Source organism: Lipotes vexillifer, unplaced genomic scaffold (genome assembly GCF_000442215.2).
Source record: "Lipotes vexillifer unplaced genomic scaffold, Lipotes_vexillifer_v1.1 scaffold333, whole genome shotgun sequence".
Lineage (NCBI taxonomy): Eukaryota > Metazoa > Chordata > Mammalia > Artiodactyla > Lipotidae > Lipotes > Lipotes vexillifer.
The window spans coordinates 1,639,582-1,657,028 of record NW_006790633.1 but is presented as its reverse complement, the minus strand read 5'-3'; the positions used below and the strand labels follow the sequence as shown (position 1 = coordinate 1,657,028).

The following is a 17,447-nucleotide window of genomic DNA, read 5'->3' as shown; positions in this document are numbered from 1 at the left end:
TTAAAATCCTTTCCAAAATGGGAAGGAAATATCCTGTTACTTTCTAATGTTTGCTAAAAGTTGTCCTTGTAAATGCTGATCTTGGTAGGTTTCTTCCTTTGTCATGTGTCCTTAGCCTTTTGGCCCTTTACCTTAGGGCTCTTCAAAGGAGAGGGGGATGGGGCATGGGGGAAAACCTGTTACTTTGAGAGAAAGTAAGAACTGGATTAGAGCTCTTATGCAGAGTTCCTAGCCCCAGAATTAATCTAGAACCTGACTCAGTAGCACCAATGAAAACATCTACTTAGCACCTGTTATATTCCAGGAAATGTTCTAAGCTTTTTATACACATTTCTCATTTAATCCACAGTCCTGTCTCTGTGAGATAGGTATTTATTTTGTCCTCATTCTCCAGATGAGGAAACTGAGGCCCTAAAAGATTAAGTGACAGGTTATACACACTGGGGCAGGGGAGATGGGAAAGAAGAACCTGAACAGGGTGGGGAGGGAATCTGAATTTTATTTGGGTGGATGTAGGCACACATATTTTTTAGATACCAGACATTTCAGTTATACATCATAACTGGAGGTAACACCATTGATTCACTCACTGAAAGTTGTTTACAATAATCAGTATGGATTTATTGTCTTCAGACATTGCTAGTGTATAGTCTGTGGAAGCAGGCTTGAGGAGGGGTTCATTTTGTTTGTGGTTAAGGATTTTTTCTGTCCTAAGAATGGAATCTTTGACCTTCCTAATTTCATTGTATTCCTCAAAACAGTTGGAGCTGATTGTCTTTGAGTACTCATTCCAAACTTTTGGATATTTTCTCTGGAAAATATCCTAAGATTTAAAATTTCATCTGAATTTAAAAGATTGTTAATTTTTATTTTTAATGGGAAAGAAAATTCGGAGCAATCAGGAATTCTGGTTTCATCTCATGGATAGAGATAAAAATTAGCTGTTTACCTCAAGAAAAGTGATACTTCTGAATCCCAGCTGTTCAGTAATGAGAACTGGCCTGTTTTTACTTGACCTCTACTTTGTGGTAGTGGGGAGACCCCTCTCCAGAGGTTGTGAGAAGGATTGCTAGAGAAAGGTTTTCTAGATCCTGGGAAAAGAAGTTCAAGAGAGTGCGGCAATATTGTCAGTAGAAAAATGGTCTTCATCAAGTACTAGTCTTATAATCCTGAAACTTCATTTTCACCACATTTTGAAAGGCAGCAAAGTAGGAGAGGCTATATAGGGAAGGGAAAAGACTGAGGAGATGTATTACAGAGACCTCGAAGTGAATGCGTTAAAACAGGAAAGAAGGTGCATTCATTGAATGAAAACAAAAGAATACGAAGTGTCCGAGGTCAGAGCAAAAAGGTTTTAGTTTACCTAGTTGATTCCTTAGGTTTACATCTTAGTTCTCTCCTTATCTTGTATGTATATATAAACTTAGGCTTCCTGAACCATTTTATTTCTGTCCAAAAGAGACTAATGGACATTTATAGGAGACATAGGGGCCACTGTAGCAGTTTAGCTGAGGAATGTAATCAGAAACTATTCATCATTTTCTGTCCCCTCCTGTCTTAGGCTGACTGGTTCCCTGATGTGTTACCTGCTTCTGCCACTGATCCAAACTGCAGAACTTCTCATTCGTTCCCAAGGCCTCCAGGCAGTGTCCAGTAGGGAATCAACTCTAAAAGGAACCAGACCAACGTTTGCCAGCCCCTTCATTCTGGTGACTGAGGGAAGGAAAGTGTGGGAAGGGGGTATATATGTGTAGTCGATGGAAAGAAAACACAGACTGTCAAATTACTATACCTCTTCAGTTTCTTTTACCAATAGAATTCTTCAACCATATTATTTTTTATTGTGTATGTATGGGGGAAGTTGGAGATGGTGACCTTGATTAGAATGTGATTGAAGAGGAATAAATGGAGGGAATGAGATAAGAGACAGTCGGTTATGAAAGAGGTTGAAGTCTTGAAATAATGTGACCATCTGTGGAATTTTTTAAAGCCAGAGTTTACAAAAATATCACTGATAGAGGCTGCCTCCTCATTTCCCGCCACAGGAGACTTCTTGGACTGGAGGCACTTGTTTAATAACAGCTTGTCTTTGATAGAAAATGTTCAGGGCATCATCATACAAAGTTCCAGTAGCAGTGACGCCTACACGGAAGACTTGGAACTGCAAACAGAGGCTGGGGTCACCTCAGTGACAACTGACGCTGTCCAACCAGAAGTTCGATTCTTGTTTTGGGGGGTGAGGAAGTAGACTGTACTAAAGCACTAAAACAATTTTTTGTCTGTACTTTCTCTTTAATTAAAAAAAATATTTTTGTTGGCGGGAGAGGGGGGTGTTCGGTAGAATTTCACATCATATCTGGAGTTAAGAAGAGGATGGGGAAGCTCAGCCCTTCACCCAAGAATAACCCAGTAATGACACCTCTACGCGTGGGAAGTGTTTCCCTCCGCACAGGGAGGATCTGAGGCTGCACCCCAGTGGGATTCCCTGCTTGAGTTGGAAGGCCACTGAGAGGTAGATGCGTATCCAGCAAGAGTGCGGAAGGTTTCGCTGGAATGAAATACCAGAGGGGAAAGACACGCCAAGTCGAAGGGGCTTCCCCCAGTTTGGAGGTAGGGGCTGTGCTGCGCGAAAGGGACTGAAGAGCCCGGGGGCCACCGTGGCCTGTTGCCTTCCGCTGAGGGCCTGAGAGGGACGCGATGCTGCCGGGCACCGGATTTGAGTCACGGGAGCCGGCCCGGCCGTGCCCAGCGAGCCAGCGCCAGACCCTGGCGTCCTCCATCTTCTCTCCTGAGCTCCCCCTGTTCCAGCTGCCTGAGCCACGGACCGCAGCACCACACACCCCCGCGGGGGGGGACGCCGCGCCCCATCCCCGCCCCCGGCCCCACCCCAGCCCCCCTGCGGGGGCCCTGACCCCACCGCCCGCGGGCACTGGCTGAGCTCCGAGGCGGCGAGCGGGCCGCGGGGACGCCCGGGAGGGGTTCGGGCCACTGGGGGCGGCGGCGGCCGGGTCGGGGCTCCCCCCCCGCCCGCGCTCGCCGCGGCGGTGGTGCGTCCCGGAGGTTACCGGAAGTGGCCGCGCTCGGCGCTGCCATGTTGAGGAGCCGCCGCTGCCGCTGCCGCTGCCGCCGCCGCCGCCGCCGCTTTGTTGTCGCCTCCTCCGCCTGAGGAGGCTCCCCGAGCGGGGGGAGTGGGGAGGAGGGGGGTCGGCCGCTGCAGCCATGGAGGCCAACTGGACCGCGTTCCTGTTCCAGGTACGGGGGGCCCCCCCGGGGGGGACACGGGGGGGACAGGGGGGCCGGGCCCGGGGCTGGCGGGCGGGCGGGCGCTCCTCCTCCCCTCCCTCCCGGCTCCGCTCTCCGGCCCGGCCTTAATCCCCCTTTGTTTTTCCGCCCGCCCGCCTCGGCGGAGCGGGGCTGCTGAGGTGAAAGGAGGCGGCCTCACGGGGTGCGGGGAAGAGAGCAGGCCTCGGGGTGACCCCCGGTCCCCCCCCCAGCACACAAACACACACGCACACACACACACACATACACACACCCTTCCCTCCCGCCCTGAAGGGGAAGGGAGGAGGCCGGTCGCTGTCACCAGCCGCGGCCCAGAGAGAGGAGGGCGCCGGGCCGCTGGATAGCGCGGTCCGCTCGGCCACGGCGCGCCGGGCCCGGGCCCGCACCGTGGGGTGAGGGGGGTCCCTGGGTCCTGCTCACTCCCCCGCCCCACTTCATCCATCTTTTCGCTCGCTCTCCCTTCTTTTCACCTCCCTGTCGTCTTTTTGTGTGTGTATGTTGACTTTCTGACAAGCCCCCCCGCTCGAGTCCCCGCGAATAGCGGGTATCCTTGGGCTCCCCGCCACTCCCCCTTCCCGCCACCCCCCTCATGTTTACCCAGTTGGGGGGTGTTGTAAACGTGTATCCCCTCCCCAAACTTTTTCGTTGGATTTACGTGTTTTCATTCCCAAGCCAGTGCCGAGCCTTGGCAGCTGACACCCTCTCCCTCTGTCCAGCTCTCCCGCCGTGCCATTCAGCCCGGGGAATCCCCCGGCCGGGGGTGGGGGGGCGGGGGCCCGGGACTCCGGGAGGCCCCACCTTCTGCTGGGGCGCGTTTCTCTCTCGTCCCACCTTTAGCGTTTCCTCCAACCAAGTGGGGGAGACGGCCAGTGGAGAGAGCAAAGTCCGCTTACAGAGCCCCCAGATGAGTCATTCGTGGGGTGTTGGTCTTCACTTTTTACAAGAAACTTGAAGGTGACTGTAGCCGATGCATTGGCAACCTTCTTGCCCGCGCATCTGAGGTGGGGAGCCCTATTTGGAAGACCTAGAACTTATTTTTTCCCCGCTTCGTTTCTGTTTGAAAACGAAGCACTTAATGGGCAGTAGTAATGAGCTCACGGGGAAACTTAGGAACCGGAGGTTAGGAAGCTCGTCACTTGAAGTGCGTTCTTCCCGCCTCTCTGAGTTATTTTCCTTCTCTGAATAACTTCGTGAAATCCCAAATGCGTAGCTAGGGCGCTTGAGACCTTTTGGAACTAACCAGGAACGGTTGCAGAATTTTCAAAAAAAATCCTCCCAGCCACTGGACCCATCCCAGTGGAGTTAATATAAGGAACTGGATAATTCAAACAGTGCCTACTGTGTAGAGATGGTTTATTGTTCTAAGACATATTCTTTCGAATGTGAGTAATTTGATTTTTAAGTAATTAAAATATATTCGGGCTTCTTAAAATTGAACATACCCAAAATTACGGAATTCACTAACTTGGCCCTTATTGTGATCTAGTATTGTTTTAACAAGTGCTTTGATGAGCTTGATAATGTGATAAGTCAACTTAAAAATGCATTGGAAAAAAAATGATATATAACTAGCTTGCATCCAGGTTGGTGTAAAGGTGGCAAATGCCCTCTCTAAAAAAAGCTTTCAAATGTTCATTTTAAAATATGGGATTAATGGGCCACTGCAGTGATTTTTCACATGAGGAATGATTTAGATTTACCATATTAAACGTGCTCTCAATGGAGACTGAAAAAAAAAAGAGAATCCTTTATGTAAAGGAAAACCCCGTAACTAATTTTTGGAAAACTAGTTGAAAAATCTTTTGGAATACTTTTATTATTATTTTCCTGGGGAAAGCAAATGCCAAGCATTTAATGATCAACTTTTTAATTAGATTTTATATTATTTAATTTTTTTCAGCTATTAAAATCTTTTTTTCCACCTGATGGAGAAGTGTGAAAGCTAATATTTGATCCTGGGCTTGGCAATGTGTGCAGTGAAAATTGTTGGAAAACTTATAATTTAGAGCCGAGGACAGTTGAATGGGTAAAGAGAATATTTCAGTCTTTTCTCTGGAAAGGTATGAATAGACCTACTCAGTTCCAGTTTTAAGTAATTTTCACTGGGGAAATGGAGAGTTAAACTCTCTGATTTGTTTCCTGGAGCATCCTGTTGAATTTATATTTTAAAACAATTTAATACCTGCTTGCTTTCCAAATAACCTGGTGGAAAGTGAACCCCATATCTGTTAAAGTGTTTGATGGATGATTCTCCTAACAGGACATTCAAGATATGACTCACTGATGCCAGTTTCCTTCAGTACAAAATCTTTTACCCTCTGGCACTGGAGATTTCATGGTGCCATATCCTACCACCCTGGGTGATGAAATAACATTTCTGTTTTGTTTTTTTGCCAGCCCCAGAAGAGGAAAGCTTGGACAGGGTTAAAAAAGCCTTGCAGTTGAAAGAGACGGGAGATAAAATTAAAACTTTGGTTTGATGATGCTAGTCAAATAAAAGTCTACCCAGAAGTTATATATTTTTAAAAATCACTTAACTGAAGGCAGGCCATGGTTGTTATTTTACTCTGTCTCTCCCTCAGAGAACAAGTTGGGGAAACCCAGTTCCCCTCTTAGAAGGATTCATATAGAAGTGTGGGGATCCTAGGAATCCTCAGAGAGTGATTCCCGTAGTGGGCGAGGCATTCTACAGCATTTCACCCGAGAAGCAGGGACCTGGTGTGACCCTCCTGTGAGAGTGAGCTTCAGCAATGCTGTAAAAATACTTTATGTTGCCACAGACATCTGAATTGGTAAAACGGCAGTAAGTGCTTTTAGTACTCCATCGAACTAATGGTTGTTTAAAATTGAAAAATACCTCTAAACACTATAAGTCTGAACTTTGTCCAGAAGATTTGCTTTCCCTATTATCTGATCTGTTAGCCTTTGAAATTGTATATCTTGAGCTATCTTCAGCTATTAACCGTTTGTATACTGTACGGAAGCTTGGGCATCCTACAGCCAGGTTGGAAAGGGGGTAAGATTAGAGTCCAAATTCTATAAAGTTTTTACTAAAGTCACTTGGGTAGACCCTGACAATTACAGGAGCTCCATAAATTAAATTAAAAGTGGACTCAGTATGAGCACTAAGTCCAGAAAGATACTCATAAGTAAGCACACAATTTCTGTGAGTACTTCCAGGACTCAAAGGAAGATTCAGTCAAAATTGTTAAATTGAAAGTGGTTAACTCTGGATATGACACCTCCTGATGATTTAGGGAAGTCTGGTTCTAGGCTTAGCTGTTGTGCTGCTATCAAGTAAACATGGAGCTGTGTGTGGTAGGTGTTCTTATTCGTCAGGAGAGGAGCTCTGTGTGAGTGTGTCTGTGTGTCTCCATATTTTTTTACTTAATGGAGTGTAATGTAGAACTTAGATTATAGAGTGAAAAGGGTAAATAAGTGTCTAGAGTGTCTGAGATGATGGGATGGGCCCTTCCTAGGACACTGTATGCTTAAAATATTTGGAACTCTTACCTCTGAGCGCATGTATCCTTTTAGGATGACAAAACTCAAGCATAGGGGCTCGAGCTCACTGTCAAGAGTTTCAAAAATAATGTTGATCAAATACAACATATTAGGAAGAACTATTTCAGGAATTTTTTCCCATCATTTCCTAAATGTTTATCAGTATAGAGGTATGGAGAATTTTGGAAGAATCAAAACCAAGTGAGTAACTACTCATAAATACCAAGAACCTGACCCACAATGAAATTTTGGTTTCAGTGCAGCTAAAGAAAATTTCCAAACAGTGTCCAGCTCCCAGTTTTGGAGTGGAAAAGCACTTTATAACAGCAAATGTCCAATACTTTAACTAGCCCTACAACTGCTAGAAGAAGATGAAAATGAAAGGAATATAAATTATTTATAGTTTGTTTTCTCTTATTAGTCTGAGTTTAGGGTTTGAACAACTAGTGTTGCTAAAGGATGCAGACTTCTACTGTAAGATTAAATGAACTGAGAAACAATTGGCAGGTGTTTGCTGGGGGCTGCCTTCACAGATGCCTTCCAGGATGATTAATAGCAGATTCCATTTCAACCAAATCTTTTAGTAGAGTTAAGTGGAAACTTTAAAAGTAAACTTAACCACTAGCATATGTATTCAGAGACCTAGATTCCTTGTATTACTTAGCAACAGCCTCTTTCCTCAGTCACTGAGAGTTTCTGATGGAAGGGGAGAGACATCTATTTTCCTAGGTAAAATAGACAAGTAGATGATTACATGTCTATATGTGTATGTGTGAGTGTGTGGCTTGTGGATTACTGCAGGAAGGTACTGTTAAATAGTTAAGTCTGGAATGTAATTTTTTTGACAAGTTATTTAAACTTGGTCTCAGCACTGACAGACTAATGCAGACTCATTTCATCAGCTGGTATGTCTCTTATGAACCAGGGTGGTGTGTAGTTTAGTCAGCTGTTTGAAAGCAAGATCACTGTCAGCAACTTACTCGCAAAAGTTTTGTGTCTGTGCAGTGATTATAATGCTTTGTATTGGGAGCTCTGAGAGTAGCTAGGTGGTTGCTGGATCTCTGCTGCAGAGTGTAGCTTACAGGCTCCTTGATTGTTTCTTCTGGTCTCTATTGTCTGAAGCATGTTGAATTTTGAAGGTCATTGTGAGAGGCTGAATTTCTGAAGTGTAAATGTTTGGTTTTAGGCCCACGAAGCCTCCCATCACCAGCAGCAGGCAGCACAGAACAGCTTGCTGCCCCTCCTGAGCTCTGCTGTGGAGCCCCCTGATCAGAAACCATTGCTTCCAATACCAATAACTCAGAAACCTCAGGCTGCTCCAGAAACATTAAAGGATGCCATTGGGATTAAAAAAGAAAAACCCAAAACTTCCTTTGTGTGCACTTACTGCAGTAAAGCTTTCAGGGACAGCTATCACCTGAGGCGCCACGAGTCCTGCCACACAGGCATCAAGTTGGTGTCCCGGCCAAAGAAAACCCCCACCACGGTGGTTCCCCTTATCTCCACCATCGCTGGGGACAGCAGCCGAACTTCGTTGGTCTCAACCATTGCAGGCATCTTGTCAACAGTCACTACATCTTCCTCGGGCACCAACCCCAGCAGCAGTGCCAGCACCACAGCTATGCCCGTGACGCAGTCTGTCAAGAAACCCAGTAAGCCTGTCAAGAAGAACCATGCTTGTGAGATGTGTGGGAAGGCCTTCCGAGATGTGTACCACCTCAATCGGCACAAGCTCTCCCATTCGGACGAAAAGCCCTTCGAGTGTCCTATTTGTAATCAGCGCTTCAAGAGGAAGGACCGGATGACTTACCATGTGAGGTCTCACGAAGGAGGCATCACCAAACCCTATACTTGCAGTGTTTGTGGGAAAGGCTTCTCGAGGTACTGCATTTTGCTTTGCTTTTTTTTTTCATTACGGTATCAGTACAATCTCTGTGATCTAGAAGGTTGATGTGAGAATAGATATTTGCAGGCCTGTGTTATTAGGAGATTGGTGACAGATAAAGTATTACACCTCCAGGTCTAATTCCAGTTTGGTGTGGCTGACAAGTGGTGACATAGTGATTAACTTATTTCATTTAAGAAGTGCCTTGGTGGACTCAGGCCTTCTTTCGGTACATCAGTACTTCTTATCACTGCGAAACCATTAGTTGTCAATTCATTTGGGTGTCTGGACATGAGATTCACTGCACAAATCAAAGAAACATAACCTGGAAGTTGGGATGACCTTGGAATCTCTTAAAACTTTTAAGAGAACGTTTTTTTCCATTTTTCTGTGGTTACTAACATTTCACTAATTTTCATTTTTAAAGGCTTTTAAAGTTAATGTAGTAGCAGTTGTCTCTGGCAAGTGTTAGGACTAAACTTTGGGTATTTTGTAATTGTAAAGAATCAAGACCTAATATGATTTGATGTTGACTAGGAAAGAAAATTAACAGGTAAAGGACTAAGACTTTTGTTTATGGTAAGAGAGGTAAGGAGGCTTGCACTGGGGGGTGGGGGAGTTGGTAATTCTGCTGTCTTTCTTTAAAATGTCCCCCACCCATGTCTGCCAAGCATGTAAACATCACAATAAGTAGCATTTCTCTATGTGTGTTCCATTACATCTTCTGTTGAAACTCTCTCTTTCACAGGCCTGACCACTTAAGCTGTCACGTAAAACATGTCCATTCAACAGAAAGACCCTTCAAATGCCAAGTAAGAGTTAAAATGACTTATCCTTAGTGTAGCACTTAATGCACATTATCCAGAAGGTCTGAGCCAGTCAAATCTCACCTTACTTGAATAGTCGTAAAATCACTGACTTGAGTAAACGTGGTCCATTTGAATTCGGGTTTTATAAAATATAAATGACAGCTTCTATTTCTGTGAGGCAAGATCATTTAAAAATGTAAATGTTTTTGTTAAGCTACATTTCATTTTCCTTGGGCAACAGTATTTATTGTTATAAGAAAAAAAAATTTATTGTCTTGCAAAGGTCGTTGTTTATTTGAAAAGAATAAATGAATGAAGTGTTTTAAATTAACTTCTGGGCTGATGATTGAGGTTGTTTTAACCATAATCGAAGAAAATATGAATTTTCTCCCAAATGTTACCACTTACTGGATTTTTGTCTGCTATCGCCAAATTGGAGCATTCTCTAATGACATAAGTTGTGGTAATGAAAAGGTTAAGAATCTTGCTAAATGAAATGACCGTGTTAGGCGTCAGTAATTCTGGTTTTTTGCTGGAAGTCTTTTTGTGCTCCTTTCAGTTAAATTTTGTTAATGACTGATTTTATTAAGTAAGTGATTCGAATTCTAAGAAAAATCCAATTGGAGGAAGGAAGCTAGTGTCATTGAGTGATTACCTGCCATGAGGCCTTGGGCCAGGCTCTTAATCCACCAGTAATTTTGTGAGGTAGGTATTATTTTCATTTTACAGATGAAATAAATTCAGATAGGTTAGCTAACTTGCTGAGTATTACATTGTTTAGTGAGTCAGGGAGCTGGATTTAAATCCGGGTTTAACTGACTACAGCTCACATCTTTTCACTACTCTGTTGATATTTTTTTCTTCCCCTCAAAATGTAAGAGTCTAAAATTCACCAGGTTTTTATCATGAGTACAATTCTAGGTAACACATGCAGTTAAAATTCAGCTAACTCAGTCTGCTTGCTGACATGAGTAGGGTAATACCTAGAATATAACGTACTTTAAAATGAGTAGAACAGGATAGTCTATATTTAAAAAAAGTTTTCCTCCCTCATGCAGACGTGCACTGCTGCCTTTGCCACCAAAGACAGACTGCGGACACACATGGTACGCCACGAAGGCAAGGTATCCTGTAACATCTGCGGGAAGCTCCTGAGCGCAGCATACATCACCAGCCACTTAAAGACACACGGGCAGAGCCAAAGTATCAACTGTAATACATGTAAACAAGGCATCAGTAAAAGTAGGTGACACTTCAAATTATGTTTCTTTCTTTCTTTCTTTCTTTTTTTTTTTTTTTGCGGTACGCGGGCCTCTCACTGTTGTGGCCTCTCCCGTTGGGGAGCACAGGCTCCGGATGCGCAGGCTCAGCGGCCATGGCTCACGGGCCCAGCCGCTCCGCGGCATGTGGGATCTTCCCGGACTGGGGCACGAACCCCTGTCCCCTGCATCGGCAGGTGGACTCTCAACCGGTGCGCCACCAGGGAAGCCCAAATTATATTTCTTTTGCGTTTCAGATTGATGGAATCTAGATTTTTTTTTTTATAATATATTGAAGATATTTTCACCTGTGTTCTCAGGACTATATTAATGTTCACCTTACTTGTTTCCTCCTGTTGCTAAAGTATGCAAACACGCATCAGTGGACGGTGTATATTAGTGTTGGAAATACACTTTGCGTACATGTATACAGGCAACAATGATAAACTCTCCACTTATTTTGCTTTTAATTCTGTACTGTCTACTAATAACGTCCATGTTAGAAGAGCACAATTTCCCTGCAGCTGTTTTTCAGTGTGTCCCTTCTTCTGTGGGGTTTGAATAAAAAGCTTTAGTGTGTTAGGATTGTGGCAGCAGAAGCCATACTAGGAAGCTGCATCTTATGCCCAGGCAATTTTAACTGTTGTTATTTAATGTTAGGAAGATTCTCAGGCACGAGTGCCCCCTAACTCCTGATAGTATTAATAACATGTCCTTCATAACCTAAAGACAAAAGCAGTGTTACATAATTTTACTTCTCAAACCCAAATCTATAGAGAAAAGGGATAGCGTACCCATTTGAATGTTTAAATGCTTTGCTTACCTTAAATTCAGAGTTGAAAAGATAGAATATTCCAGGGACTTGTGGATAAAATTCAATACTTGCCTTTACCCAGGCTTTTTTCTAAGATCTCCCTAACCACCAGAAGAAAGTGTTTTCCTAATTCTGTATTCTATTATATATGTACTTCATGCAGCAGAAACATCAGATTCTCAGAATAGGTGGCCAAAAGTGAATGGGAAAGTATGGTTAATGTGTTTCAATCTCATTCGTTTTTGCTTCTTTGTAAGTACATTGGGTTTATTATCTAGCATGTCAAACTTTGTTAACTTTACAGAAATTTACTTTTAATGTACATCGTTGTGGTCAGGTAACGAAGTATGTTACATATTTTGATGAGCATTAATTCCATGCTAATATTACCCAAGTTCCATTCTAAAAGATACTTGCTTTTTAATGTAGCAAAGAATTCTTTTATGTTGGTTTTCCCTAGCTCTCTGGAGTTTTAAAATTTATCTATTTTGACCAGTAGAGACACAGCAGCACAAAAGATGTACTATAGTAGAAAACTATCAGGTCAAATGATAAAGATCATAGAGGCATGAGGAGTCAGTATCTAAGTTCGGATTTTGAAAAAATAGCCACACTTTTTCCAGGGAAATATAGCATTTCTGTCTTTGTCTTTGGAGCAGCGTGCATGAGTGAAGAGACCAGCAGCCAGAAGCAGCAGCAGCAGCAGCAGCAGCAGCATGTGACGAGCTGGCCAGGGAAGCAGGTAGAGACACTGAGACTGTGGGAAGAAGCTGTCAAAGCAAGAAAGAAAGGTAAGATGAGGCATCCAGTGCTCACAGCGTGGCTAGTGTTTTCATCTAGTATGCCAAGTAACAAAGTAAAACAGCCACAGCTTAGAGAATTCAGCTTCATGGAAACACTTTAAGGAGATACTGTATGCTAGGAAATACCTGGTAAAGTTATTAGCAACAAAGCTTCCAAGCTTCCAAATAAGTTTTTTTTACTAGGAAATAAAAATTCTTAGTACTTCTTGTCAGGTTCTTTTCTTTTGACTTAATTTTGTTACACATTTGTAGCCAAATTTGGTCCTTTGCTATGTACGCTCAGAGTTCCTTTTTATGTTCATTTTTATGTCAACCTCCATGCATTAAAGGCTCCTTTTTGTGTTTCTAAAATAGTCCTACTCTTAAAGGTAGATGAAATCTCCTTATGTGTACATAAGTTCATTTTCTTACAACTGTGTTATTTTCTGCTCTTTAGTGATCTTTCTGAATTGTATTATTTATTACATATTTCAGGCTCTATAATGCTGATGTCTTTTTTCTCGGTCTCACCCTTAATCTAATTCAGTCTGTCACTGGGGCTGGCATTAGTTTAACATGTATGTACTTCAGTTGTTAGTGACTTTACTGTAATTGTTACTAAAACTGGGCATGGTTTGCTTTTCTCTCGTATATATCTTATAAAGAAGTGGTTGGAGTATCAGTTTTCAGCACAGTTTTTTAACTTAGTAGTTGTAGCTTTGGCTTCTGGACTACTGTGGAGCCGTTTCAGTTAAATCATTTTGTCAGTGTATCATCAGCCACAGGACAGATTCCTAAATTGCGTTTTGCCTTCCCCACCCTTGTCATGACTCACTGTTTTATTTTAAATTCATAAGGAATCCCCTGCATGTAGGCTCTGCTGTAATTCCTTTGCTGTGTAGTTTCTTCCATCCTTTGCATTCATGTAGTGCAGCTATTCCCTTCCTCAGATCCCTTCTAAACATCCTGTACTTGGAAAAAGATAAAAGGAATAGCTTTTCCATATATCTACTGGCATTGGAGGAAAAGAATGCAGCACTTCAGATAGGCTTTCCACTTTGCCTCAGGTGCTGCTTATTCCTGTCTTCCAAATGAATATTTGTCATTATTTTGATTAAATATTTTGTGATAAAGAGAGGGGATAGAGAATGGCGGGTAGGGGAGAAAAATTTATATGTGTGTATGTGCCGTGATAATTGCATAGTGGATTGAAAGCATATTACGAAGGATGCTTTGCTCAGAGAAGAAGTAAGAGTAAAAGTGTTTAAGTTACAGAAAGGGATAGGGTTAGATTAAAAAGAAAACGAAGGGGAGGTGGGGAGATGGCGCACCCACCAAGTAAGTGAAAGCTTATTTGGTGAAAACGGGAGGAGAATACTTCAGCATGCTGCCATCACCTCAAAAGCCAGTCGGTTTTCTCCCTCATTCTTTTCTTCTGCACTCTTCTGTTTGGTATTGTATTTCAGTGTGCTTGCACAATAAGACTCAGTTGTTCAGCTCGTCTCCTGATCTGCGTGAAACAAAATGCTGTTGTATTCCCATTTGTTGCATGAATCTCTTTGGAAACGACCGGTGATGTTAGAAACTTCTGTGTTCATGTTAGTAAATGTCACGTCTGGGAGGAGAAGAGACTCCTGACCTGAAAACCTGACCTTGAATCAGCATATGTCCCTTTTAAATATTGGGCTTAAATAAGGTAATATAAGTTTCCAAACCTGGATGACAATGAGGTCATCATCTCAGCAGCTTTTTAGATAGATAGATTTCCAGGTTCCATCTAAATCTCACAATTGAATTTCCTGGGAAGCAGTTTTTTTCAAAAAAGCCTCCCTAGGTAAATGATTCTGATCATCAGCCAGGTTTGGGAATCCCTGATATAGAGTATGGAGCAATGCCAAGGTTACATCATGCTCATCGAGGAAGGGCTGCTCATTGACTCAAGGGTCCACCTGAGGTGATTTGACCATGCGTGGCCTGCGGGCAGACCTCCATCTTTAGTCTCAAATGCATTTCTCCGTTTTGACAGCCAAGTCACAGCCAGCACCCCCATCTGCCTTCTTACTGCATTTTTCTGACACACCAGCAGGTGGTGCTGAATTTTGTTGAGGGGTGGTGTAAGGGGTGTCACCTGTGAGGGAAGTTTTCCTTAAGAAGTGCCCAGGCTTTGCTGACAACAAGGACCACGGTCCCCCAGCTCACTGCAGGGTCTCCTAGCCTGGCTAGTCCCCCTTGGTATGGCTGGTGGTGTGTGGAATACGTACAGTTAAATGACACCAGGCATAAAGTAGGTGATTATGTTAGCCTCAGAAAGAGAAGAAGAAACGGGAGCGGGGAGGGGAACATAAACCTACTGAGGGATACTTGTTCACTCTAAACAGCACTAAGAAACAACCAGAAACAACAGGATTATTTAACTAAAATGATTTTTCTAAGACCGAAGTAAACAGATGATATTAAAACAGCTTGTTTATCCATCCCTACTTAATGGATTTTTAAAACCTTAACAGAATGTGGCTTCACCTCTGAGAAGGCTTTAGAGTACATAGCATCGAGGACACATACCTCTCTCTGCTAGTTACAGTGTGCCTTGTGAGAAGATTTTTCTGATTATCTGTTACTGTGTAACCATCTGCCCAGCTCTGTGTAAACAAGCTCTTCCAGCCTGGCCTGTGGGTGCTTGGTTCTTGCCGGGAAAGTCTTTAGAATTCAGAGGAACTACATGGAAGTAAGTGGTAGTGAGAATTCTTAGCCCTACTTGATATCTCTGCCCCCCAGAGTGCCTTGCAGAAATTACCTGATCTTCCAGCATCACTGTGAGGTAGGTAAGTAAATCTAAACTCCAAACCAAAAGCACCAAGGCTAAGCCAGTTGCCTCAGTCTTGTGAAAGGCACAGCATCAGAAAAGAGATCTGCTCTCATGCTGGGGTTCCTGGCCCCCAGTCTTGTGCTCAGAAGGATCCTCCCTTCCTGTTGACCACAGGGTAGAAAACTATAATTTAATTTATTAAATGTTTGTCCTTTTTAATTAAAAGAAGTTGATTCAGAAACTGAATTGTGTTCACTGTTTTGAGAGTCTAAAGGCCCTTTTGTCTTCTTATTTTAGAAGCTGCTAACCTGTGCCAAACCTCCACGGCTGCTACGACACCTGTGACTCTCACTACTCCATTCAATATAACGTCCTCTGTGTCGTCTGGGACTATGTCAAACCCAGTCACAGTGGCAGCTGCAATGAGCATGAGAAGTCCAGTAAATGTTTCAAGTGCAGTTAACATAACCAGCCCAATGAACATAGGGCACCCTGTGACTATAACCAGTCCATTGTCCATGACCTCTCCTTTAACACTCACTACCCCAGTCAACCTCCCCACCCCCGTCACTGCCCCAGTGAATATAGCACACCCTGTCACGATCACATCTCCAATGAACCTGCCCACGCCTATGACGTTAGCTGCCCCTCTCAATATAGCAATGAGGCCTGTAGAGAGCATGCCTTTCTTACCCCAAGCTTTGCCTACATCACCACCTTGGTAAACAGTATTATAAAATCAAAATATGGGTTCAAGTAAATATTTACCAGCAACTTACTTTTAGTTTATTAAAGCAAAAAGTAAACCATGAAATTGGGAGATTTATTACATTAGTTAATAATAGTGTAGTAGCATTATTCTCCAATTTGGCTGGGATTGTTCAAAGTAGGGTGTGTATGTCACTTATCACTGGACCACTTCAGTTTAATCAGAAATTCCTTTTAGCTGACAGCATTGCTTAAACAGGATAGTAGTTGGCAAGATGAAATGCCGGAATTAAAACCAATCATGAAAAAGCAAAACCCATTTCAAAATTTAAAAGCAGCATTACTGTTTTTGATCCCAAGAAATCATTTTATTCTGAACACTAGCAGAGCTCTTCTCCCCATATATACAAGGTGGATGGCTGATTTTAACCTGAAGTTCTGAATCCAGGGATTGAGAGCTAGTGTAAAATGTATCTGTGTTTGTTGTTTTTATGAGTAAATACATGCATTGTCATAATAAAATGCATTTCAGAGAATATGCATTTTACCTTTGGGAATATGTTAATTTCAGGCAGCATTCCCTATGGGAAAGGTGATACCAGCTCTGATATGCAAAGCATATGATAATTTATCATTCTATCTTCAACATATAATAGGGATTGTGACCTGATATTTGGAGATGTAAATATTGCTCAGCATACTAATCCTGATGGAATATAGCATTGTAGTTGACTTTTTAAAAAAATTTTAAAAAACAAACAAACAAAATATACACATTGTGTTTTGGTAAGAGAAGGCCGCAGCTGACAGAGGAGAAGTCAAGTGTGCGGACAGGCAGACTCCTAACAAACGGAGGCCAAGGGGACTCCTATTCAGGGGTCGAGGAGTACTTTGGAACAGTTAAAGTATATTGCTTTAATTGGAAGACGCTGGAGGCACTGGGATGTGATATGCCCCTCTCTCTCCCAATCAGAGCCTGTTGATATTTCAACAGGGAAAGGTGTGTTAGTTGCTCACTAGAGTTTACGTCTTATATTAAATTGTATACAGTTTTTATTCTAACCACTAACTAGGTAGTATGCCCCTTCAGAACAAGCAGTGTATCTTTTTTTTTTTGATTTCTCCTTCTGTTTCTTAAGCATTGTGCAGATTTGTTCAACTTTGTAAATATGGACATCACTTTTTTTTCTTTGAGAAAACACTTGTATCAGCTTTGTCGGGTTTTCAGGGAGACAGCTGTCTGCACTCCCTGCAGAAATCCAGCAATGATTGTGCACGTTAAGACATGTGCTTTTTATTTCTTAGCAGGATGTTTTATCTCTGTACATAGTACAAAGTAGAAACCAAAAGCTAGGGAGACAGATACTCTTTACACCATCATGTCACACATTAATGTTTTTAAAGCATTGTGTTTTGAAAAAAAAGTTACTAAAACCAAGGCGCTGTGATGATTTTTTTTTAAGTTGCAATATGTTTTTGGTTTTTTCCTTTTTTTAATCTTGCAGTTAAGAGAAATGGACATTAGTTGTGTTAATCTTGCAGAATGTTTGCAGGACTGACTATCAAACTGGATGACTTCCATTTATACCCCACTGTGT

General features: G+C 42.7%; 1 protein-coding gene across 1 annotated transcript; it reads left to right on the top strand.

Moving 5' to 3' along the window:
• Nucleotides 1–3,184: 3,184 nt before the first annotated feature.
• On the top strand, nucleotides 3,185–16,587 carry VEZF1 (vascular endothelial zinc finger 1). Its single transcript, XM_007463884.1, has 6 exons — nucleotides 3,185–3,252; nucleotides 7,973–8,667; nucleotides 9,420–9,483; nucleotides 10,539–10,722; nucleotides 12,213–12,344; nucleotides 15,439–16,587. Exons 1-6 carry the CDS (start codon nucleotides 3,220–3,222, stop codon nucleotides 15,864–15,866), a joined length of 1,536 nt encoding a protein of 511 aa, XP_007463946.1. The 5' UTR covers nucleotides 3,185–3,219; the 3' UTR covers nucleotides 15,867–16,587.
• Nucleotides 16,588–17,447: the final 860 nt, after the last annotated feature.